This window comes from Nannospalax galili, unplaced genomic scaffold (assembly GCF_000622305.1).
Source record: "Nannospalax galili isolate Female #2095 unplaced genomic scaffold, S.galili_v1.0 scaffold1619, whole genome shotgun sequence".
Lineage (NCBI taxonomy): Eukaryota > Metazoa > Chordata > Mammalia > Rodentia > Spalacidae > Nannospalax > Nannospalax galili.
In genome coordinates, this window is record NW_008342739.1 from 172,561 (window position 1) to 198,045 (window position 25,485).

Below are 25,485 nucleotides of genomic sequence, written 5' to 3' on the forward strand. Positions count from 1 at the left end.
GTTTTAGGCTGAGATTTATATAATCCTCATGGCTCAGATCATAAATTATACTCATAATATACTGACATTGTATTCTCTGGAATTGCTACTATAGTCAGTCACCTTATCTCCAGATCCTTTTTTATTTAGGAAAGAAGGTGCAAAGAAACTACAGCGTGTAAAGTAAGAAAGAGAATTTATGCCAGGCATGGTGGTGCATGCCTTTAATACCAGCACTCAGGAGGCAGAGGCAAGCAGATCTCTGTGAGATTGAGGTTAGCCTGGGCTACATAATGAGTTCCAGGCCATCTGGGGCTACAGGGAGACCCTGTCTCAAAAAAGAAAAAGAAAAAGAATTTACAATGAAAAGTTTTTAAAAAGGAAAAAAAAAGAATTTATAATAGGCCAGCAATTCCACCTGATAGTGACTTTTTATCTAAAATAAGGGGCTTTTTAGATAAGAAAGATACAAGTATGCATTTACCCCCCCCATACACACATGCACACAATATCTTAGGGGAGTAGCTTTTGAGGTTGCCTCATCAGTGTTGCTCAAAAATTCTCACTAATTTCACGTGAAATCATAGGAATGAATTGTTTTTGATTTAACTAAATTTAATATCTCTCAGATCTTTAAGCAAAGAACTGGGGGCAGGAGGGGTACTGGAACAATGGCTCACAGTTAAGAGCCCTGGCTGCTCTTCCTGAAAATCTGGGTTTGGCTCACAACACCCACATGATAGCTAACAACTATCCATAATTCCAATTCTAAGAGATCCAATGCCCTCTTCTGACCTCCACGTACATGGGTGCATTTAGACACATGCAGGCAAAACATTTATGCACAAATATATTTTATTTTACAAAATAAAAATAAGTTTAAAAAAAATTTACATTTTGTTTTTATTTTCACACGTGCGTACGTGCGTGCATGCGTGCGTGTCCTACAGAGCTCAGGAAAGGGCATCAGATACTCTAGAACTGGAGTTTCAGGCAGTTGTGAGCCACTCAGGAGGGGTGTTGGGAACCAAACTCTGGTCTTCTACAAGAGCAAGGGCTCATAACTTCTTTCTCTAGCCCCCAGATAATTTTTTTAAAATTTGCTCCATCTCCCCAGATAATTTTTTAAATATTTGTTTTTCTGGACTGGAGAGCTGGCTCAGCAGTTAAAAGCACTGGTTGCTCTTGCAGAGGACCAAGTTCGATTCCCAATACCCACTTGGAGGCTAACAACTGTCCATACTCCAGTTCCAGGGGATCCAGTGCTCTTTGACCTCCACAGACGTTGAACAACACAGATGTACTTAAATACATTCAGGCAATACACTCATACACATAAAATAAAAATAATAAAATTTTTTAAAATCTTGCTTTTCTAAGCCAGGCGTGGTGGTGCACACCTTTAATCCCAGCCCTTGAGAGGCAGAAGCAGGTAGATTTCTCTGGGATCAAGGCGAGTGTATGCTGCATAGTGAGTTCTAGGCTAGCTGGGGCTATAGGGAGACCCTTTCTCAATAAAAACAAAGGCAAACAAAAAATTCTCTTCTAAAGCACTGTCATAACTCTTGTGCACTGTATTTATAAAAAGTTACAATACAAAATTGGTTGCCATGTCTTTGTTAAGGACACAAAATTACAGTGAATATAAATTTTAAATTGTAGTTTTTCAAAATTAATATCCATTCCCATCACAACCACATTAAATTTTTAAAATATTTTAGTTATTTTATGTGTATTGCGTGTATTGCCTGCATATATGTAAGTGTACCCGTGTCTTGCAATGCCCGTGGAGGACAGAAGAGGCTATTGGATCCCCTGGAACTGGAGTTAAGGACAGTTGTTAGCTACCATGTGGGTGCTGAGATTCAGACCCTGGTCCTCTACGGGAATAACCAGTGTTCTTAACCACTGACCCATCCCTCCAGCCCCATATTTAAATTTTTGTATCTTCATAGTTTTCTGAAATTCTTGCTCTTGGTCATTATTGCCCCAAGCTTGTTTTTCAAATAGTTTTGGTTTTTTTTTTTAACTCTTAACTCTGTATTTACCTAGTTGTTAAGTAGTCTACTACTTTAGTACAGTTTTTAGTTCTTGAAAGTATTTTTGCTAGTAGGAGATTCAGTCAAACTAAATGTTTGATGCGGCTGTATTGTAAAATTGAGTAATAAATGTTTTTATTTGTTTCTAGGTTTTTGACCAGTATCTCAATTTTATTACCTTGGAAGATGACATGTTTGTATTATGTAATCAAAATAAGGAGCTTGTTTCATACCGTGGTATGTGAAAACACAGATACCGTAGTTCATTGTGACACCGTGGTATGTGAAAACACAGATACCGTAGTTCATTGTGACACCGTGGTATGTGAAAACACAGATACCGTAGTTCATTGTGACACCGTGGTATGTGAAAACACAGATACCGTAGTTCATTGTGACACCGTGGTATGTGAAAACACAGATACCGTAGTTCATTGTGACACCGTGGTATGTGAAAACACAGATACCGTAGTTCATTGTGACACCGTGGTATGTGAAAACACAGATACCGTAGTTCATTGTGACACCGTGGTATGTGAAAACACAGATACCGTAGTTCATTGTGGTGAGCAATGTAGGAAGAAAACAGTAGACTTGTATATTGTACTTAACAGATCTGTTTACAGCAGCATATCTTAATTTTTTTAAATTTTATTTATTATTTTTATTTTATATGTATGAGTATATTGCCTGCATGCATGTAAGTGCACCTGTGTCCTGCAATGCCCATGGAGGTCAGAAGAGGGCATTGGATCCCCAGGAACTGGAGTTATGGATGTTTCTTTGCTGTCATGTAGTGCTGGGACTGGAATCCGGGTCCTCTGCAAGGGCAGCTGATACTCTTAACTGCTAAACCATCTCTCCTGCCCCCAAAGATTGTTTTTTAATATTAATTTATTTTTGTGTGTGTATGTATGAATATATTGCTTGCATGTGTGTAAGTGCACCCATGTCATGCAATGTCCATGGAGGTCAGAAGAGGGCATCAGGTTCCCCCGGAATTGGAGTTACAAATGATTGTTAACTGCTATGTGGGTGCTGAGAATCAAACCTGGGTCCTCTAGAAGAGTAGCCAGTGCTCATAACTGCTGAGCCATCTCTCAGCCCCAAAAGATTTTTTTTTAAGACACATAGGAAGTGAGTCTTAAACTAAACTTTGTCACATATTAAACAAGACTTAATAAACATGCTCTGTAAGCTCAGTAAAGTGCCAGTTGTCTGACCTGTCAGGTGTCCCCAGAACAGCTTGTGTGAATAGTTCATTCACAGCAAGTAAGACAGTATTTTCATGCAGGGTAAAGTTAATTGTCTGGTACTTTGACCTTAGACAAGAGTTCTCTGGACTTACAAAACCCTGATATAGATAGTAAGCTTTCTGAGAAAAGAGAGCATTGATCTTTGGGCCTCATTGAGTTCTATAACATGTTTTCTTCTTTAAACTAAAAGAAAATCTCTTATTTTGTTATTTATAAATTTGATAAAAATTTTTAAAAGCATCTCTAATTTTTCCTTGATCAATTAAATTGAACAGACTAGTCTCATATCAGTCCTTTTTAACAAGTTTAATTAGAAAATTCGGTTTGTTAAATTCTCTTAAGTATTTAACATTGAATTTAATAATTCAGTATTTTAAGTTTTCTTTTAAAATAATTCACATCCAATCCAGGCAGATTTTGGCAGATTTACCAAATGTTAACATTGATTTTAAAATAGCTAAACTTGTAATAAATCTGAAGTTCATTAAATTCAGATACTTAGATTGAATTCCATATCCTTGTATTTGTCAACTTCAGCAAAAAAAATCCAATGTTAAAATTAACTGAGTTTTGAAGTATAACCACATGGCTACTCACCCAGGTTCTCCGTTGTGTCAGTCGTAACTGCTTGGCCTGTGCCAACCAGTTTTTTAAAACTTATTCCTCAGGTTAACTGTGAAATAGTTATTTCTGTTTTTCTTTTTCTTTTTTTTTGTATTTTAATTTTAATTTATGTATATAAGTGTACTGCCTGCATGTATGTAAATGTACCTGTTGTTGTGCAGTGCCCAAGGAGGTCAGGAGAGGGTGTTGGATCTCCTGAAACTGGAGTTACGGACAGTTGTTAGCCACCACATTGGTGCTGGGAATCGCCCAGATTCTCTGCAAGAACAGCCAGTGCTCTTAAGTTAACTGCTGAGCCATCTCTCCAGCCCCTATTTCTGTTTTTTGGAGGAGAAATATGAGACATAGCTATTTAAACAATCACCTTTTCTTTAGGGCCAGGCAGTGGCAGAGTCTGGTTTACTGAGGGCAGGTGCTCTTATCCAGGATAGGGCTCTTAATCCTTACGTAACGTATCAAATCCTCACAAGCATTGTAAGATCTTTAACCAGGATCTTAAATGGATAGCCCTAAACAAATAAAGTAACCCTGGGGAATTGATTTGTATCCCTTGTCCTTTTACTTCTAAATTTTAGTGGATAACACATTTACCGAATAAAGTAAGCAAGTAGCTGACTCGTCTCAATCAAACTGAGGTTATCCCCTAGAAAGAAGTCACAAGTTGGGTTGACATTACTGACAAACAGTTTGTATCTGCCAAGGTTGCTTCTCATTGGTAGACATGGAGCTGGGACCAAAGGACTGTACTCCTGTACTACCCCAGCCAAGTCATTGGCAGAATGAACCAGAGTTCATGTTCACTGAAATCTTACCTGCCTGCCCCTTTCACCTGGGTTGGCTAGATGAGTCTGTGACACCCTAATAACAATGCATTTCCTTCATTTGGATTCTGTACTGCCTGATGAAATTACTATCTTCTTTGGTTGAATACACTTTCCTTAGAACTTTGATATACTAATAGTTTCTGCCTTCCTCTTATCACAAGCTATATTAAATTTTATATTTATTTTTTATTTAGAGTATTGGTATATTTAAAATACTGTGTAAATACAAGTTTTTGTCTTTTGATATATGGCAATCAAGTATCCACCTTGTGAGACACTGACTCTAGATATTAAGAGAAAGAGAAATAATTCAGGTCTTTGGGTGTCCAGAACATTCTTCACAGCAGTGTAATGGACTGCTCATATTAGAAGCCCCTGAGGTATAGGTCACAATTCTTAAAATGGTCTCACATCTATTGAAATGAATCCCTAACAAGAAAGAGCTAAGAATCATTACCTTTTAAAAGCTTACAGGGAGGCTTGTTTTTCTTCCCCTTATTAGCAGGATAATTTCTAAATGTACTAAATTTTGGGAGCTACTTAGATACAGTTCTATAGACTAGAAAGGAAATTCATATAACTAACAAATATACAAGAATTGCTAGGTGCCAATTGTTTTTTTCCATACTTACTTGAATTGTATTTGTCTGGCAGCTGGTGATTAACAGGATGAGTAGCTTCTTGAGGACATCTAGTAGTGTGAATAAAATTATGGATAGTGTTTTCCTGTGTGCTCTGGTAGAAACTTGGTACAGTTTACTTGATTGGAGGTTCCCCTAGTACTATTCTGATGCTGAGGTATTTTGTGGCTTTTTTGTTTGTTTGTTGTAGGGGTTTGAAGTAATATGATTTTGACTCTTCACTTTTTAAAAATTTATAGCCAAAAATTTGATTTCAGTATTATGTTACCCAATTGCATACAAATTAATGTACTCATTTTGTGAAGACCTAAACTTTGATCATGTTTTCCCTTGTTCCTCTGTTGTTTTAGCCATTAATAGGCCAGACATCACAGACACAGAAATGGAAGTTGTCATGGACACCATTGTTGACAGCCTCTTCTGTTTTTTTGTTACCTTAGGTAAGTTTTCAAATCGTTCAGGCTATTCCTCCAAAGTGAATTAGTTATTTAACAGCTCATTTAAATATAGTATATTATAATATCCTTTTAACCTGTTTGAATCTAGATGCTCTCCAGAATTGAGATAAAGTATGCAGTCTATAATATATAAGAAATTCCTCTTCTGATAACTCCCCTTGAGTTAACATTCAGATTTGTTTTGGGTTTTTTGAGATAGGGGCTCATGTAGCCCAAGCTGGCCTCTCTGTGTAGCCATGGCCACCTTTGAACTTTGCCTCTCAAATGCTAGGATTATAGCCACACATTACCATACCCAGCTCAACAGATTTTTTTGAAGGGGGAGGGAGTGGGGTTAGTTCCTTAGATGTGTTTGATAATTGTGACTTCCTAGTGTATTGTTTAAATGGCTTGTTGATAACTCCAACCTATATAACTGCTAATTTTGTTGTAATGCCCTGTCATAAAATTTTTCAAGCATGCCGGGTATGGTGGCATGTGCCTTTAATCCCAGCACCCAGGAGGCTGAGGCAGGTAGATCTCTGTGAGTTCCAGGCCAGCCTAGTCTACATAGTTAGTTCCAGGCCACCTGGGGCTACAGGGAGACCCTGTCTCAGGAAGACTGAAAAAAAATTTTTTTTTCCCAAACATTAATTTCTAAGTAGAAAGATCTGTGCATGGTAATCACTAAGGCAAATGCGAAAGCTTCCAGAAAACAACGAACTTACATACAATGGTAACCTACCTGTCCTCTTAAAAGTTTTAACATTCCAGGGCTGGAGAGATGGCTCAGCTGTTAGGAACACTGACAGTCCTTGCAGAAGACCCAGGTTTGAATCCCAGCACCCACATGGCAGCTAACAACTGTCTGTAACTCCAGTCCCAGGGGATCCGACAGCCTCTTCTGTCCTCTGCAGGCATTGCATGACACGTAAAATAAAAAAATAGCAAATAAAATATTAAAAAAAAAGTTTTGTGTTGGGCGTGATGGTGCACAGCTTTAATCCTGGCACTTGGGAGGCATAGGCAGCAGATCTCTGTGAGCTCAAGGCCAGCCTGGTCTACATAGTGAGTTCCAGGCCAGCTGGGGCTACAAAGAAATCCTGTCTCAAAAAGACCAAAAAAATAAATAAATAAATTTTAACATTCTTTGAGCCATATATAATTACTTTAAACATTGTATTCAATATTTAATATATGATTTTATGCTTTACTAATAGATCTTTGTAGAAATTTGATTGCAATTTTAATTTTATACATACTTAAAATCTCACTAGCCAGGCAGTCATGGTGGTACACACCTTTAGTCCCAGACGCAGGCAGATCTCTGTGAAATCAAGGTCAGCCTGGTCTACATAGCAAGTTCCAGGCCAGCTGAGGCTAACAGAAGGCCCTTGTCACCAAAATCTAGGAAAAAAAACAAGGAGAAATCTAAAGAAGAGACATCATGTAGTTTAGGACGTGGTCTAGTGAGGAGAAGCTGTGTGCATTTTCAGGAGCCTTCGTTTCAGAGAGTTCTGTTTTCCTCTTCCTCCTGTCCCTGGGCTCAGATCTTTGACTTCTTACCCAGCACGTCTCCTTGTTTTCTGTATAGTATTTTCCCAGTGCTGAGTACAGCGGAGAGAGCCTCAGGAGAAAGAAAAGCTTTTTCTGTATAGTATTTTCCCAGTGCTGAGTACAGCGGAGAGAGCCTCAGGAGAAAGAAAAGCTGCTTAACCGTGTTTCACCACGTATGACTCCATCCTTCCAGGAGTTTAACTCCATCTAAATTTGCCAGTATTCTCACTAACCTCAGATAAGTTCAGGTGTCTGCTGGCTGCTTGGTTAGCTGATCTCTGCAGTGCTGACTGTCAAACTCAGGGCCTCACTCATGCCAAGCCAGCACTGCACCACTGAACCACATCTCGGCCTTCTTTTCTGTGTTGGTGGTGTTTGTTTTTAAAGAAAGAACAGATGTGTACTTTCTAGTCATTCAACCAATTAATAACTTTATGTTCTGCCACTCTATACAACCTCCAAAATCTTATTATGTGCGTGAAAGTTTTTTTTTCAGTAATAGGTTTTAATAGTAAGGGTAGATTAGCAAACAGATGTACAAAGAATACCAAAGTGTTAGAACCACCTCTTTTTAAATTATTTTTCATATTTATTTATTATTTTTATTTTATGTGTATGTGTGTATTGCCTGCATGTAGGTAAGTGCACCCGTGTCGTCTAGTGCCCATGGAGGACAGAAGAGATTGTCAGATCCCCTGGAACTGGAGTTATAGATGGTTGTTAGCTGCCATGTGGGTGCTGGGATTCAAACCTAGATCTTCTGCAAAAACAGTGTTCTTAACCACTAAGCCATCTCTCCAGCCCTGAGAACCACCTCTTATCTATAGAATTGAGAAAGGTTTTTTTTCTGAAGAGAATTTGAAATTACTGCCACTCCAATGCAGAAGAGTGTTGAGACTGAATTGCTAAATGAAAAAGAAAAATTTAGGACAGTGTTATGATACCCAGTTCTTGCATTTCACATGCATACCCAGGAATGTCAAAACAACCTGGCGGAATCATTTTTTAAACAGGTGGCAGTGTCTCCCTTTGTAGCCTGAGCTGCTCTGAGTCTGCATCAGCCCCTGTGCCTCCCCTCTCCTGGGATGTAGCCACCTTGCCATAGTGGTTTTCTAGTTCTGTGGATTTGTTTTTCATTTTTCTTTCTTTTTGGGGGGAGTGGTGGAGGGGATGGTTATTTTGAAGTAGGATCTCATCTACTCCAGGCTGCCCTCAGACTTGCTATATACCTGAGGCAGGTCTTGAATTCTTGAAGTTCTTGTCTTTACCTCCCAAGGGCTGGGATTGTAGACTTGTGCCACCATGTCCAAAGTTAACCATGCACCTATAATATTATTTAAATTTTTATGTCAAGCATATATAACCCGGGCCATCAGAAGAAAAGTTTTACAAAATTCAGTATTCCACATTTTCACTTGACAGAGTATACTTTGTATGGAAAATAAAATGCTGCAATTTCAGCATGTGAAGATTGCAGTGTACTCCGTATATTTCGTGAATGCAATTGAAGCGTATCTGTTTAGGATTGTAGCTTTTGATAACATTGACTGCATTAAAAAGGAAGAAAGAAATTAGCGAGTCCAGGATGCTGTTTTGATAGTGAAATGGGGCCATTAAGGGACATTTCACATTAGTGAAGAAATGTTATCTTTTAAAAAATTGATATTTTAAAAAGGTAATCCTTTATTGTTAAATTATAAAATAAACAATAAGGTAGTTGCAAACTGCTACAACAACAAAGCTCTTTTTATTCTTTTATTTTGTGCCAAATTAAAGTGAATCCTGTGACTAGAGGGGAAACAGTCTTTGAAACTGTGTGGAAGTAAAATGCTGACTGCTTCATCCATTGAAAACCATTGGTACCTTGATCTGCTCCACCTAAAGATGTTTCTCTTCTGGCTCCCTGTTTATTTCTTAATGGGAAAGTTAACTTCTGAAACCTTGCTTTTACTGTGACATACATCACTACATACATCATTACATCTGTTACTTTAAAGTACACGTTTTAATTATTAAAATAGGCGCTGTTCCCATCGTCCGATGTCCACGAGGAACGGCAGCAGAGATGGTGGCGGTGGTGAGTTTGTGCTTCCTGACTGGGGTGTGCAGACTGTTTTCTCAAGTACACCAGGGTTCTGCTGAGCATCGGATGACTAGCATATATTAAATACAAAAGATCTATTTTATTACTTTAGGGTTCCCCTGGAGATGAAGAGTAATCATTGTATACATCTGTGCAACAGAGTAGAATTATTCCTTCGAGTGTGCTATTCCAGCCCTAGTTATTTTTCACTACATATGTATTTCACATTCAAACTTGTCTCTTTTATGTACTATTTTAGTTATTTTCCTCTCAAATCATTTAATATTCAGCTTCTTTTAGCAAGTGCTTATTATCAACATAACTGCTCTTTAATGTTGAAGTGCATTTTAAAATTATCCCACTATAGCAAAGTATTCAGGTTGAATTAAAATGTTCTTTAAGATTAAGGAAAATGGATTAGGAAAATTAAAGAATTGCTAAAAAGAAAAGAGCTTAAGTGGTCTGGAAAGGTGAGAGTTTAATATATTAATACTTGGGAGTTTAGTAGCCCAGATGAATCATTGGTAGAGAGTGACTTCCTTCACATTGTCTAATCTGAGGCTTCTTGGACCATACATTGTGTGGCCAGCATCCTTGGTTTAGCTCAGTCATACTTCAGAGAGGATTGATCATACTGCAAAATGTTTCCTGGACCTAAATCAAATTAGTCAGTTAAAAGTGGTTATCAGCCAAGCACGCCTTTAATCCCAGCACTCAGGAGGCAGAGAGGCAGGCTGATCTCTCTGAGTTTGAGGCCAGCCTGGTCTCCATGGTGAATCCAGGACAGGTGGGGCTATAGGGAGACCCTGTCTCAAAAAAAAAAAAAAAAAAAAAAAAAGTGGTTATCAATGAAATCAGGATTGAAACACAGCAGAAGTATGTAAATACAGGTTATCATGGTGCTGAAATATTTAGTTTAGAATCACCATTTTATAAAGAAATTCCAAGTTTCTTGCTTATATAACTAAAACAGAACAAGTGACTTACACAACATTCATCTAAAATTTAACTTTTCAGAAACTAGATAAGAAACTTCGGGAAAATCTAAGAGATGCAAGAAACAGCCTTTTTACAGGTGACACGCTGGGAGCTGGCCAACTCAGGTATTTATATGGAGGTACTCACAGCACTTGGGGGTAGCACTCGATAGGTGTTTAGTTTTGTTTTCTTCTTCTGGTATGATAAAAGTACTCTTGTAAAGGAGGTTTTTTTTTCCTTTCTTTTAATCAGAATCAGGGTTTTGACTTAAATTGTTCTTGAAAAACAAGTAGATGTCTTACTGAAACTACCTTCTTTTGGTAGAAATTTCTATTACATACAGCATCTGTAGAGTTAAGTTTTCTGTTTACATGGCTTTGAAAGTTAGAAGCTCTTTCAGCTGCCAGTAAACTTTTTAATGCATGCTTGTTTCTGTAGTTCCAGTTTCACTTTGAAATACTAATAACTCACAAGGTATTTCTGCCATTGCTGTCCTGTGACATGAGCAAGAAATGCCGAAGTTACTGACTGCACAGTTCCATAGATAGTATAGTCATCCTGATTTTTAATAGTAAATGGACATTGTTGACATGAAGTAAAGAAGCTCTCTGAAGTGTCTGAGAATTATTTAAGGAGGGGCCAACTTGGAAAACATAATTCTTCCCTCCAGGTTTGGTAAATTATTAATCAAAGCCGATGAGGGCAAAAATATGTCCAGAGAAATTACTGCCCTATAACAGTAAAAATGCCATAGTAGGGCTGGGTGTGGTGGCGCACACCTTTAATTCCAGCACTCGGGAGGCAGAGGCAGGCAGAGCTCTGTGAGATTGAGGCCAGTCTGGTCTACATAGTGAGTTCCAGGTCTGCTGGGGCTACAGGGAAGCCCTGTTTCAAAAAAGCCAGAGAGAGAGAGAGAGAGAGAGAGAGAGAGAGAGAGAGAGCCATGTTAACTGCCCTCTACTTATTGAAAACCAACCTTGATGGCTTCTGTGACTCATGTACTGCTCCTGTGTTGACAGTTCATATTGCGTTGTGTTGCAGTTGTTTGGCTGTGTCAGCTCTCAGATTATCTTATACTTTCCTCTGATTTCCTTGTTGGTCTTAAATATTCTTCGTAATGTTTCTCATTAAATAGAGCAGAAACATGAGCGTCTCACCTGATTATTTTTCAGAATGCTATGTCATATCTTACTTGATAGTTTCCTTTTTATGGTGCTGAAGTATATATCTTAGAAACCAGTGAAAGAGCACTATTCTATTTGGCTAAATCCCTTCGCAGTATTACTACCATCCTTTTTCATAATTTCTTGAATATATTTTTTAATTATTTTAATGTAAAAGCAATTTTTGGGTGATTGTTAAATATATTTAAATCTGACCATAGGCTAGAGGTTATCAACTACCTCAGTTCTGTTCTCTGCAGACATTTGGTGAAGGCTGCAAACATGTTTAGGAGTCTTAGCCAGGTCTGTGCTGCTGTAAACTAGTAGTCTGCATTGTAGGGTGTTAAGGAGCGTCCTACAATACTGAACTTACAGTGCACAGGACAAAACTTCATAATTATTTAGCTTCAAATACTAGTAGTGCCAAGGTTAAGAAATCATGCTGTCCTAGTTTGTTTCGCGTTACTGTCATATACATATGACCAAAGCCAACTTGGGGAGGAAAAGTATGAGCCAATTTGGCTCCTACTTGATGTCACAGTCCATCTTCAAGGGAAGCCAGCACAAGAAGTCTAGACAAGAACTTAGCACAGACTATGGAGCAGTGCTGCTTGCTGGCTTGCTCCTCCGGCTCACTTGGCTGCCTTTGTTATACAGCTCAGACCCCCCTGCCCAGGATGGCACTGCCCACAGTAGGCTGTGCCCTCCTATATCAATTAGCAGTCAAGAAAATGCGAACAGACATGCCCTTGGGTCAGTCTGATGAGGCAGCTCCTCAGCTGAGGTTCCTTTTCTTAGGTGATTCTGAGCTTGTATTCAGTTGGCAGATGCTAACCAGCACTCCTGCTTAGCCTTCTCTTCCCTCCACAGACTCTGGAATAATAAATGAGAGTTGGTGGTGAGGGTGTCACTGTAATTTTTAGCCTTCAGTCAGTGCAATTAGGACAGTCTCCTGATGTGTGCCCGTGGCATGTAAAGAGTTACCAAAGTGCTCCTCTTGCAGGAGGACATGTGCATGGCTACTATGATCATGTGCTGTGACTTCTGAAAAATGCTGAGTGCGTCTGTTAACAGTTCCGCCTCTAGAGAAAACTTCTAGCCTGTACATAAGCACATGGCAACCAGAGAGCTTTGTGCCTCACTTTGCTCTCACATCTGACTGTAAGGACTGAGTAAACAGTTCATAGGGTGCATGCCTTGACTGCTGAGCGAATGTTACGGTTGTGGCGTGTTGTGCTCACGTTGCATGTCAGGATGGGATGGGTGTTTTTGAGGACCTTCTCTGGAGTCTTACTTTCTTGATTTTTTGCTTATAGAAAAAGTTGTAATTTGTAGTTTATGCAACTGTCAAACATTTCTGTAAATTTCTATGATTGTGCTCTTTTTTTCCCTAAATCAGACAGTAGCTATTCTTTTTTCCTTTTTTTTCCCGAAAATCTGAAACATGTCTGAAAAGTCCTTTTATTTTAACTATAAACGTTATTCTGTGAAATTATTTTTATAGGACTCTTCCTTTAAGAAGTTTCTGTAAGTCTTTAAATCTAGCATTAGACATAGGTTCTAAGTAGCCCAAATGATTCCATAACTGACTCGAGTCAAAACAGAATTTTTAAAAGTATTATAAGTTTTAATAGTAGCAGTTATTCATATCAAAATGGAATGTACTAGAAAGTATTAGAAAACTTTAAGTGTCTGTATTGCTCTCAAGTTTCTGTATTTTCAAGTATGTTTGCAGCTTTCAGAGGCCCCTGCTGGTCCTTGTGGACAGAAACGTGGACTTGGCGACCCCTTTGCACCACACCTGGACATACCAAGCATTGGTGCACGACGTGCTGGTAAGAGCTAAATGTGCGCTTATCATCGAATCTGATAACGTTCAATAGCTTCCTTAATTTCAAACTAGCCTCATGACTACAAACACAGAGTTCAGCAGGATAAACCTAAAAAATGTGAATAAATAATGATTGGATGCTGGAGAATAGTGATGCATTAAAGTTTAAAGTTCTAACTTTATGGTTTTTTTAAAGTAAATTAGTGATGTTGTTAGCAGGGATGGCAAAGAGGCAATGAAGGGGCCGGGCGTGGTGGCGCACACCTGTAATCCCAGCGCTAGGGAGGCAGAGGCAGGCGAATCTCTGTGAGTCCAAGGCCAGCCTGGTCTACATAGCAAGTTCCAGGCTAGGTGGGGCTACAGGGAGACCATCTCAAAAAGACTAAAAGAAACAAAAAAAAAAACACAAAGAAAAGAGGCAATGAAGGGAGTTAGGCTGTCATCTCTTTTCATGTTAAGTAAAACTTTTAAATTAAAATTATTTTCCTTAGGGAGAAAAACTAATTTCTCTAAAATTCAATTAAATTTCACACCATGGTAAAAATAAGGTTTTGTTTTGTTTTGTTTTGTTTTTAGTTTTATACACTATATTTTCTGAAGTAATTACCTATATCTAATTTAATGCTTAAAATTTTGTATTGCTTCATGTATATATTCATCACCTAATTATTATGTTTGTCATGTAATGTACAGACATAAAGCACAGCCCAACTTTAAAGGCAATGAAAAGAAAATATATACATAAATCATTTCTGGAGCTAGACAGATGACACAGTGGTTAAGAGCACTGGCAGCTCTTGCAAAGGACCTGGGATCAATTCCTAGCATCCACAGCTAACAACCATCTGTATCTCCAGTTCCTGGAAATCCGATGCCCTCTTCTGGCCTCCACAGGCATTGCATACACGGGTACACTTACATAACATGCAGGCAAAACACTCATATAAAAGTAAACCAGAAAAAAAATTTTTTTTTTTTTTGGTCTCTCTGTAGCCCCAGCTGTCCTGGAACTCACTATGTAGACCAGGCTAGCCTTGAACTCACAGAGATCTGCCTGCCTCTGCCTCCCAAGTGCTGGGATTAAAGGCATGCACCACCACGCCAGGCCCGCAGAAAAATTTTTTATCAGAACATTAGGTAATAAGATCTCAGTAGTCCCCATTTGATAGAAAAATTGAGATGCAAAAGTTAAAAAAAAATTGCCAGGCATAGTACTCAGGAAACTGAGGCAGGAAAATCACTTCCGGTTCAAGACCAGCCTGGGCTACAGGTGAGACCCTGTCTGAAAGACAGAAAGAGAAAGAGAGAGTGTTAAAAGAATTCGAACCCAAATCATTGGCTAAGATAAGCGCTCTAATTACTGACTCCAGGATTATAGCATTCAATATTGCCATTACTGCAAAGATTGCCTGTAATATGATATAAAAAGGAAATGCAGATATGCAACAGATGACTTAACAGTTCATCTCTTTTTAAAAATATTTTATTATTTTTATTTTATGTGTATGCATGTATTGCCTGGATGTAGGTAAGTGCACCTGTGTCATGCAGTGCCTGCAGAGGACAGAAGAGTGTGTCGGATCCCCTGGAACTTGAGTTACGGACAGTTGTTAGCTGCCATGTGGGTGCTGGGATTCAAACCCTGGTCCTCTGCAAGAACAACCAGTGTTCTTAACCGCTGAGCCATCTCTCCCAACAGTTCATCTCTTTAAAACCAAGATGCTAGTTCGATAGTGTTCACATTTAGGGTCACAAATGGCAGTTGTCAGTTCTGCTTCTTTAGCCTAGAGCCCTATGCCATGAAACTGCTAGTCAGTACAGAAGACAGAAAACCACAGAAACACTCAGAGTAAGACATGAAAGTCTATGTTAGGAGGTTAGTGAGAGGTTGATCAGAAAGTCAGTTCAGCCAGTGTTTGACTTCTATTCCTTGACAAATATTCTAGACCTTGGTTTCAGCAATGACAAAGACACAAATATTCCTGTTTCCCCAAACCTACATTCTAGAAGGCCAGGCAGGCGGTAAACATTTCAAAAGGTAGAAAGTACTCTAGGGAAAATAAAGTACCAAGAAACAGGACTGAAAATGGAAAATCGGACAGCCTCACGTGAGGATGTTCTAAAGGATGTGAAGTAGTAAATCATACAGCCACATGGGAAGAAGGCATTCTAGGTGAAGGGTGGGCGGGCGCTTTGAAAAGGGCAGGGTGGCCTCATGGACTCCTCGACACAGTGGAATAGGCCCGAGTAGAAGGAAGTAAGGCTAGCTAGGACACAGGGAGCCACAAACCAATGTGAGTAGAAGCATGCCTGTTAAGGGCCAAAACAGACTGAGGTAGACTTAAGACAGGTTACAAAAAGCATTTTAGTAGCCAAAAAAATTTATTTTTTTTGGTAATTCTAGGAAAGCTGGGGGAAAAGGAGGTGATTACTGGAAGGGGAATATAAAATACAGAAAAGATTCATTTTTAAGATTTTAATTTTGTGTACAGTTACGTGTGCGTGCGTGCGTATGGAGGACAGGAGACATTGGGCCCCTGGAGCTAGTTACAGGCAGCTTGTGAGCCACCCAGTGTGGGTGTTATGAATCAAACTTGGGTCCTCTGCAAGAGAAATACACACTCTCAACAGCTGGGCCATCTCTCTAGACCCCAGAAAAGATTTTTAAGTGAGGAAAAATTGCCACATATTGGAAACGATCAAGAAAACAGTTAATGGGAGGACTGGAGAGTTGAATCAGCGAGCCCTGGTTGCCCTTGCAGAGGGCCTGGGTTTAATTCCCAGCACCCACATGGCAGCTAACAACTGTCTGTAACTCCAGTTCCAGGGGATCTGATGCCCTCTGACTTCTGCAGACTCTGCATAACATGGTGCACTTACACACATGCAGACAGTACACTCATACACATAAAAATAAATTTTAAAAACAATTCTAAAGAGCACGGTTAATGATGCAGGAGGTAACAGTGTCCTGCAGGTGGCAGTAGTGGGTAGTGCAGGTCAGCAGTTCTCAGCCCTCATTAACATTTTGGTCCTCAGGGCTCTTTGTTATGGAGTCCCCTTGTACAGGCTGACCATCAGCCCTGGCTGCAGTCCTCTATCACGAGTAGTAGTCCTTCAGTTTTGGCAACCACAGTGTCTCTCCAATTGCCAGATATACCCCAGGGAGAAGAGATAGGAAGGGGCAATATTTGCCCGATTGAGAACCTCTGTTAAGGACTGGTGAAGTGAGTTTCAAAACTGGAATTGGTTTAGGGTAAAGACAAGTCAGGGGTCTGGAGATAGCAAAGAAGACAGTCCTGGGTCCAGGGCTATGAGCTGTGTGAAAGGTAAACAGAAAATTATCTCAGGTTGAACGAGGTAGCCATTTAGAGAAACAAAATGAAACAAAACAAAAAAACCAGATGTTTAGGAGGATGTTGGGAATAGGGGGTTTCCCTGATCGTCGACTGAGTTCCAGGGATTGTAACAGCAGGATTTCAATACCTGGGCCATGATGGGAGATGGGATTGGGGGTCGGGGGTCTACAGAATGTGTACAGTGAGTCTTGATAGTCTCAAGTCATGTTTTGTCAGTAGGGCCCTGACTGTTGCGTGGAAGCCAGGGCTGTAAAGGTCTTAATTAGTAAAAGCACATGCATGGTACAGGGATCACCTCTGCTCTTCTGCCATGGTGGTATGGAAGCTATCTAGAGCACTGGGATGTCTTAGACTCCTTTCTAATAATTCCTTAGGTTAGTCCAGAATTCATAGTGATCTTCCTGCCCTTGGCCTCCCAAGTACTGCGATTAGAAGCATGCACTAACTTAATTTATAAATGTAAACAAACTATCACATGTCATCAGTTATAACCATGCCATTATTTTTGTTTGTTTTTTTTAACAGGAGGACATTTTATTAGTGTTTAAAAGAAAAACACTAGGCTAGGCATGGTGGTTTATGTCTTTAATCCCAGTACTTGGGAGGTAGAGGCATGTGAGATCAAGGCCAGCCTGGGCTACATAGCAAGTTCCAGGCCAGCTTGGGGCTACAGGAGGATACTGTCTCAAAAAAAAAAAAATTTTTTTTTTAATATGAAAAAATAAAGTAGCTAGAGAGATGGCTCAGTGGTTAGGAGCACTGGCTGCCCTTGCAGAGGACCTGGGTTCCATTCCCAGCACCTGCCATGGCAGCTAATTACAGTCTATAACTCCAGTTCCAGGGGAATCCAACGCCCTCTTCTGACCTCCATGGGCACTGCATGACACAGGTGCCCCTTTCTACATGCAGGCAATACACTCAGACACATAAAATGAAAATAATAGATAAAATATTTTTTAAAAAGAAAAGAAAAACCTCAGGGGAGTCAAGCTGTAAGTCTTGGCAGTTTTCCAAAGGAGAATGGAGGGGAGAAGGGGAAAGTCCTGCAGTGTGAGGTAGCCAGCAGGGCGGTCCTAAACCGGCAGGGAGGTCTAAACCAACTGGGAGGTCCTAAACCAGCAGGGAGGTCTAAACCAACTGGGAGGTCCTAAACCAGCAGGGCGGTCCTAAACCAGCAGGGAGGTCCTAAATAACTGGGAGGTCCCAAACCAGCAGGGAGGTCTAAACCAGCAGGGAGGTCTAAACCTGCAGGGAGGTCCTAAACCGGCAGGGAGGTCCCAAACCGGCAGGGAGGTCTAAACCGGCAGGGCGGTCCTAAACCGGCAGGGAGGTCTAAACCAACTGGGAGGTCCTAAACCAGCAGGGCGGTCCTAAACCAGCAGGGAGGTCTAAACCTGCAGGGAGGTCTAAACCAACTGGGAGGTCCTAAACCAGCAGGGAGGTCCTAAATCAGCAGGGAGGTCCTAAATCAGCAGGGCGGTCCTAAACCAGCAGGGCGGTCCTAAACCGGCAGGGAGGTCCTAAGCCGGCAGGGAGGTCCTAAACCGGCAGGGAGGTCTAAACCAACTGGGAGGTCTAAACCAACTGGGAGGTCAGCCACATGGAGGGGAGGAAAGCCGTAGAGAGTAAGGAAGCTCAAAGTATCTGAGAAAGCATACCTAGACCCTGGCCAGCATCCAAAGGAAAATGACAGAAAAGAAGAAAAGGGAAAGTTGCCCCTTCCTGAGTCAGGCCTAAGAAAGGCGCAGAGACCCAGCAGGATCTCGTGACAGCTTGGAGGGCTGCTGCTGCTGCTGGTGAAGTGTCTTCAGAGCTTTCAGAATTCGTGTATGGGTGTGTGTGTGTGTGTGTGTGTGTGTGTTTTTTTGCTTGAGTCAGGGTCTCTCTGTTGCCCCGGCTGGCCCGGAACTCACAGAGATCTGCCTTGCCTGCCTGTGCTGGGATCAAAGGCATGTGCCACCGCACCTGGCTAGAATTCTTATTAATTATGCCCTTTGCCTCCACAAGATGGAGTGAAACTTTTAGATAGGAAACCAAACTGTACCTGAAAATCAGAACCATTGATAATTACTTCTACACCTTATATATTAAACTTTGGAAACAACTAGGAGAGTTGACAGCTGCCCTGTGTTACAAAGATCATTTTTGTCATTTAAAATGGCAAACACAGCCTTCTGAAAAAAACCTTGTAATGCCCCTTTCCTTTTGTCAGGATATAAGGAGCAAAACTGGTACTTGGGAAGTCATGAGTTGGTGGGTGTCTTGGGTGGGAGGACGGGATTGGATTGTCCTTCTGGAAAGAGTGCTTACCTTCAGTTAAAACAGTGCACAGTGTTTCATCTCAGTATCTTTTATTTAGCTTTTTTCCCCAAATCTTGGAAATCTTTTTGTACCTTTTGCACACGGCTAATAATCTAACTTTCAGTGCTACTGTTTTCTCCCTTATATCCTAGTTGCTTAGTAAGTAACATTATATAAAATCTTATCTGTAGTTGGTAGTAGAACATTTTACAAGGATTTTTTTGTTAATTATTTTCTTCACATTTTCTAAATTAATTAATTTCTGAATTAATTCTGCTCTTTCTTGATCCGTGGTATTGCCATGTGGCCCTAGCTGGCCTGATACTCACTCTGCAGCCCAGCTGTAATCGAACTCGTGGCAGTCCTCTTGCCTCAACCCCAAGTGCCAGGATTATAGGCGTGAGAGGCCATGCCTAGCCTATTGTAGCCTTTTGTTGGTTTTCTTCTGGTCTTATTTCTTTTCCCTATTTTCACTGGTTCTAAAACAATGCTTTCTAATCAGAATATATTACCAGCCACCAATGTAATTTTGGATTTTCCTAGTAGTCACACTAACAAGATAAGGAACAAATAAAACTTAATAGTATATTTTTATATAATCTAACAATGCAAATGTTGACATTTCAACATATAATCAATTTGGAACATTAAATATTTTATATTTTCTTCTTTATATATGGAGTGCTATAAATTCAGAGTGTGTTTTGCAGTTACATCCCATCTCAGTTCTGACTAACCACAACCCAGGCACTTATCTGCCCTCATGACTAGTGACAGTAGTATTGGGCAGTGCAGTTCCTAATCATCAGGTCCAAGACCGTGCCAGTTTTAAAGACTGAATAAAGTGTTTGTGAATTGAAGTTGTCACGAGCGCTGGTAGAAAATGTTTGCCTCTTGCTAGCAGTGTGTCTGGCATGGGTTCCATCCAGCTCACAGTTCCTAGGGTTATGGGGAACTCTGTTTTGTTAAGAGTGAGCAAGCTTTCCAGAGACATTGCTGATTCAGGACACCTTGGCTGTGATGATGCTCTGATTCTGAACCAACCTTCAGATATCAGTGGCTTAAAGTAGTATGCATTTCTCCTGCTGTCTGTGCTCCATGCACCATCTGCATGGTCAGGGGAGCTCTGCATCCTCCTCAGATTCAGATGAGAAAACCCATCTCAGAGTGTGCTTTGATAGCACGATGGCAAGAAAGAACATTTGTGAGCTGCACGCCAAGTCCTGTTTCATTCGTATGAGCAATTATTTTTAAATTTTTAGGAAATACTTAAAATAAGAGCAGAGTTAAGATGTAGGGTGGTAGGTCAGTGGTAGAGTGCCTGCGGGTAGTGACCGAGGCCCTGGGTTCAGGTCCTAGGAGCACAGTGAAAAAAGACAGAAGTAAAAGAACCCTTTAACGAAGCCCCATAGACAGCTTCCCTGGCTTCTTGTGTAAGATCCGCACAATGTGCATGCGCGCTGTGGAGATGGCTCACTGGGTAAAGTACTTGCTGTGTAAGCCTGAGAACCTGCGTTTGGATACCCAGCACCCACATGAAAAGCCAGGTGTGGTTGTGCGACACCTGTAACCCTGGGTGGAGACAGGTGAATCCCAAGGGCTCCTTTCTCGTTTTTTATTGTCATTTCTTGGTCCCAGGAATTGGGTCGTTCTGCAAATTCCCTGTTTTCTGCATTTGAGTGATTATGGCACAGTTGGGCCTGCTGCTTCTCTGTGTCCCCTCTGTTCTATGGGAGCTGGGCGTTTGATTCAGTTTGCCTCAAGTCTTTACTACGCCCACTTAATAGTGGTGGTGTGTCTCTGTTTTATGACATCACAGGAAATGTAGTATTTGCCAGAGTGATGACGACAGCGATCATGATGATGATGATGATGATGATGATGATGATGATAAGGAGGAGATTGATTGATGATTTAAATTTTGTGGACATGTTCTGTCAGTTGCAAAGTTCTCTGTAAATCTTTTTCCTAAAGGTCTTAGTGTCATTTTTTTTCCCTCCAAGTTGTATTAATCACTGATGGCAAATGGAGGTTTCCTAATGCTAGCATTCCTTCTGTATCTTTTTTAGCTGATATGTTTATGTAAAGAAATCTCCTTATCAACAGGGGCATGGTGGTGCACACCTTGACTCCCAGCACAAGGCCAGCCTGGTCTACATAGTTCCAGGCCAGCCTGGTCTACACAGTGAGTTCCAGGCCAGCCGGGGTTACAGGGAGACCCTGTCTCAAAAAGACCAAACAAAGCTTCTTATCAACTACTTCAGACAGATATTTCATTCGACTCCTTTATTTGGGCGCGTAGAGAATGAGCTCATGCACTAGCAGTCAGCAAAAACAATCCGCAGAGTTTTTAGTGCTGTTTCATGAGTGATTGGATTTTTATATTAGAGAAGTTCTCAAATAATTGTAGATGCTCATTTTGATAATGAAATGATCACACCTTTGCCTGCCACATTGGGCCTGGCATCTTCTTGGCGTGACCCTGTTAGCCTTTGATAGCACCTTGTTTTCAGGTACCCAGTTTCTCCGGCTGAGGCCCGACTCGGCCACCTCTGAAGCTGTGATTCCTTCGTGTGACAGGTGGTGTTTGAAGAGCACCATCTGATGCTTGGGGCTGTTTGTTTCCACTGGAGTGTCTTTGTTTGGGCACCTCTCAGTGTGGGAAAGACACCATCCTGCTCTGTCACCCATTCTGTGGGAATAAAGGACACACTTGTTAGAATTTGTTGTGGTGCTATGAAAAGTGTAAAGTTGTATTGAAGTCTACACTTAGTCATCATTCTGAATGTTGTTTCTTTCGCCAGTCAGTAGAGTAGTGTGATTATAAATACTGATTTATATGACTTTAGCTAGAAACCCATCTTATTTAATATGGGTGTCTATATTCTGAAGTGATAGGCCAATATGGTTGACTGTAAAACCTTTGGTTCTCTTTAGGCTTCGGGACTTCCCATCGAGAGCTGTAGATACCATGCTTCTTGAGATAGGAGATTGTTTCTCAATAAGAAGTAGAGTTGTTGTGCCTAAGAACGTCTCTAAATTGTTTGTTAAATGCATAATATCCACTGGATTAGACTGTTGACTTGAAACTGGTTTTGAAATATTGAGGGACAGTAGAAATAAATTTAAATTGTCTTTTGCTTAGGAACTTAGTGCTCCAAATTTTCCCTCATTACAAATAGTTGACCTTTGAAGGTTTTGTTTTTCAGATAATACTTCAATTTTGCAAAAATCAGTTGAAACTATATTGTAGCTATTGCCATTAGATGAAAGCCTGATGTGTTAGCCTCTTGATTATTTTTATGGAGATTATCTCTTCTCTCCTAATTGCTTTTAGAAAAAATGATGACACTCAGTTTTTATTTAACTATTAATCTTGTTTGAAGGAAATGATAGTGATTTTCAGGTGAGGTATTTGCCAACTCTAGAGAAAATGAATGCAAATCATCATGTGGTTTTCCAGTCATTCCTTTTCTCACCAGTGAGATCCCCTGCTTCCCAAACTACTCACCTCTATGAGATTGTCTCCAGAAAGTCACCCTTCCTTTTAGAGACTAGTGTTCTTAAGTTTGTGTATAGGGATGAGCTGACATAAGGGCCAGTCTTCAAACTGGGGAAAGCATATTTATTTGCAGTAGTGCAGGAGCCAGAGCCTTGAGAGATGCTAGAGTTGTTGGGCGGCTCCCTCCTGTTTATCCACTTTCATCATTATCATGATGCATTTGAATGCCCCTTCCATATTCTGTTTCCCTCTTGATGCTTAATATGATGATCCAAGTTAAGGACCTGTCACTGTGAGCTAGTGCTACCTCAGTACGAAAACTTTGGTTCTTGACATTTTACTTTTGACTTTCAAGTATATCTGTGGGAAATAAACTAGCTGTTCAGTGATTACTATAATAGTATTTGAAGTGAAAGAGGCAAATTCTTGCCAAAATAAAAATTATTTTTATTCTGCTTTGCTTTCATCTTACAGGAGTACAAATCCTAGCTCTTCATAAAGAGGTGTCATCTCTGTATCCAAAGGCAGTCTTGTCTTCGGCTTTACTGATCTGTTTTAACTTGTGAGAGGAAAACAAGCTTGCTGAAGTCTTCCCTATGTTTTTGGCACTTCCTAATGGGGTGATATATGTATGGCAGCTTAAGGCACCATTGTCCAGTCTTTTAAGTCTCAGTGGAAACCGATTAGCCTCTACTGTGTTAAAACAACAATTGTGTTGTCTTATTTGTGCACAAACATTCAGTTGCTTTTACATGATGGCGCACAGCACAGAGTGTTCTGATTTCCCGGTTTCCAAGACTGAAATTGCTTTTCCTTACTTAGTTTGCTGTTATGCAAACAATGGAAATGTTCTTTCTGCAGTTATGTTGTTTCTCAGAACTCTTGGCATCTTTTATTCCTTGATCATTCTGGGTTCTAAGTATCCTGTCATACTTCAGTAATAATGTGCTGTCCTATTTTTAGGGCAGCAGATTTGCTAACAAGTCACTTTTATTCGAATGAGCTGTGTCATCACCATGGAAATAGTACTTGTCTAGAAATTCCAGTTAATGAATCTTAGCTGTTTAAAGATGTTTCCTTTTCATATCTTTCATATCTTTTGTTTCTTACATAATTCTTAAAAGCTAAATTCCTTGAATATAGCTCTTGATAGCTGCTTACTTATTGTCTAAAGTGTTTTCCGTGGATGTGCTGTTTTTACTTTATTCTGTATGGATGGCTTTTGTACAAAATGAGAGTTAGATAGTAGGAATGTAAGCTGAGAGGAATTTGAAAATCACTAGCACTCTTGAACTGTGGTGATGTGAGGAGTCTTTAGAAAAGTTGATGTTAGACGTTGTAACAGTTGACTCTTCTAGTTGTCCCAACCTTTTATTGTAATTCTCTCTAGTCTCTGTCTGTCGTACTCCTAAAGCAAAGGAATCTGATTCTGAGTAGCTATGCTTTGATGGGTAATTCTGTGATAGAATTGGCTCACCCTTACAAACAGTTCCCCTAAAATCAGGCTTCATAGAGTATAATCTTGCTTCTACCACATTCTGTAGATCCTTGGGCAGTACGCTTCAGATTTTTCATCTTTGAAATGGGAGCTTTTATTACTTCTTTTAAGGGTTGTTGTAAAGATTAGGTAACTAATATAAAGACCCAGGAATAGTGCCTTGCACTGTTGTGTGTTGGTTATCTCTTTAATGGGCTTCATGTATAAATGTGATTGCCTCACGCTGCCTCATTGATCCTATAATTTATTTGTGAGAAAAGAGTCATGGTTCTCTAGCCTGGCAATCAGACATCTCAGAGTTTCACACCGTATATCAGAAGAGAAGTGGCTAGTCAGTAAGCTATGATAAAAGATTAATTTGAAAATGTTAGAAAGTATGCTCCTAAAGATCCAGAGTCAAGAGTCAGATGACCTTGTTTTATCTGAAAGAGATTAAATTGTACTCAGTATACTTAACTTGCCAACACCTAGAATAATCATCAGCTTAACATGTACATCTCAGAAGTTACACTTGGTCATTTTACCATGGAGTTTCTTATGTGTTCGTCATTCTTTCTAGCACCTGCCAATAGCCACGTTTTACTTCTTAGCTCACTATTTGTAAGCAGTTAGTCCTTAATATGTGAAAAAAGCCACAGGTCTAATGTAAAAAGGGGAAGAAAGGATAGAAGTGATACTTATTTTTTATTTTTGCCTATTGTATGTTTGGGTTTTGAGAAAAGATGAAAAGGAAAACAAAATGAAACCTCACTTGAGTAAAATTAGCTGTAATCATAGTATGTAGCAGCTGCTAGTCTGACTTGATCATAGAATTTACATGAGAAGGATGCTGTTATTACTGTAGCTTCTGTTTTAATTTTTTGCAAAATATAATCCACAAGGCAAGAAATACATCAGAATGTTAGGACTCTCTAAGTGTTTGCAGGTAACCTGAAACAACCATACATAAAGAGCCTGACCAGCTAAGTGGGTGTGGCCAGATATTTGACCTCTATGTGGCTATAAGGGTGAGGTAGATGAGAGCGAGTTCCAAGACATTGTAAATGACAGAAGGTATAAAATATGTCTGTAACAGAACCCCGTTCTTTAAATATTTTATTTATTATTTTTATGTGTACAAGTGTATTGCCTTCATGTATGTAAGTGCACCCGTACTAAGCAGTGCCCATGGAGGTCAGAAGATACCCAGAACTGAAGTTATGGATGGTTGTTAGCTACCATATGTATGTTGGGAACCAAACCCAGGTCTTCTGCAAGAGCAGCCAGTGCTTTTAACCACTGAGCCAGCTCTCTTAACTCCTAGAATCCCATTTTTTTAATCTTTTTTTTTTAATTTTAATAACTACATGATTAGAAGAAACATTTCACTACAGGTTTAACATATTCAGTAACACACTCCAGAGCAAGAGTACA

General features: G+C 40.0%; 1 protein-coding gene across 5 annotated transcripts in view; it reads left to right on the forward strand.

Annotated features, from left to right (window-relative positions):
• Scfd1 (sec1 family domain containing 1) overlaps window positions 1-25,485 on the forward strand; it is a 91,880-nt gene that overhangs the window by 16,137 nt on the left and 50,258 nt on the right. For all 5 annotated transcript variants that reach the window (XM_029566291.1, XM_017799570.2, XM_029566293.1 and 2 more), the window contains 5 exons: window positions 2,168-2,255; window positions 5,714-5,803; window positions 9,379-9,434; window positions 10,458-10,543; window positions 13,317-13,416. In XM_029566291.1, the coding sequence (XP_029422151.1) occupies window positions 2,168-2,255; window positions 5,714-5,803; window positions 9,379-9,434; window positions 10,458-10,543; window positions 13,317-13,416 (420 nt within the window). The remainder of the gene's footprint in view (window positions 1-2,167; window positions 2,256-5,713; window positions 5,804-9,378; window positions 9,435-10,457; window positions 10,544-13,316; window positions 13,417-25,485) is intronic.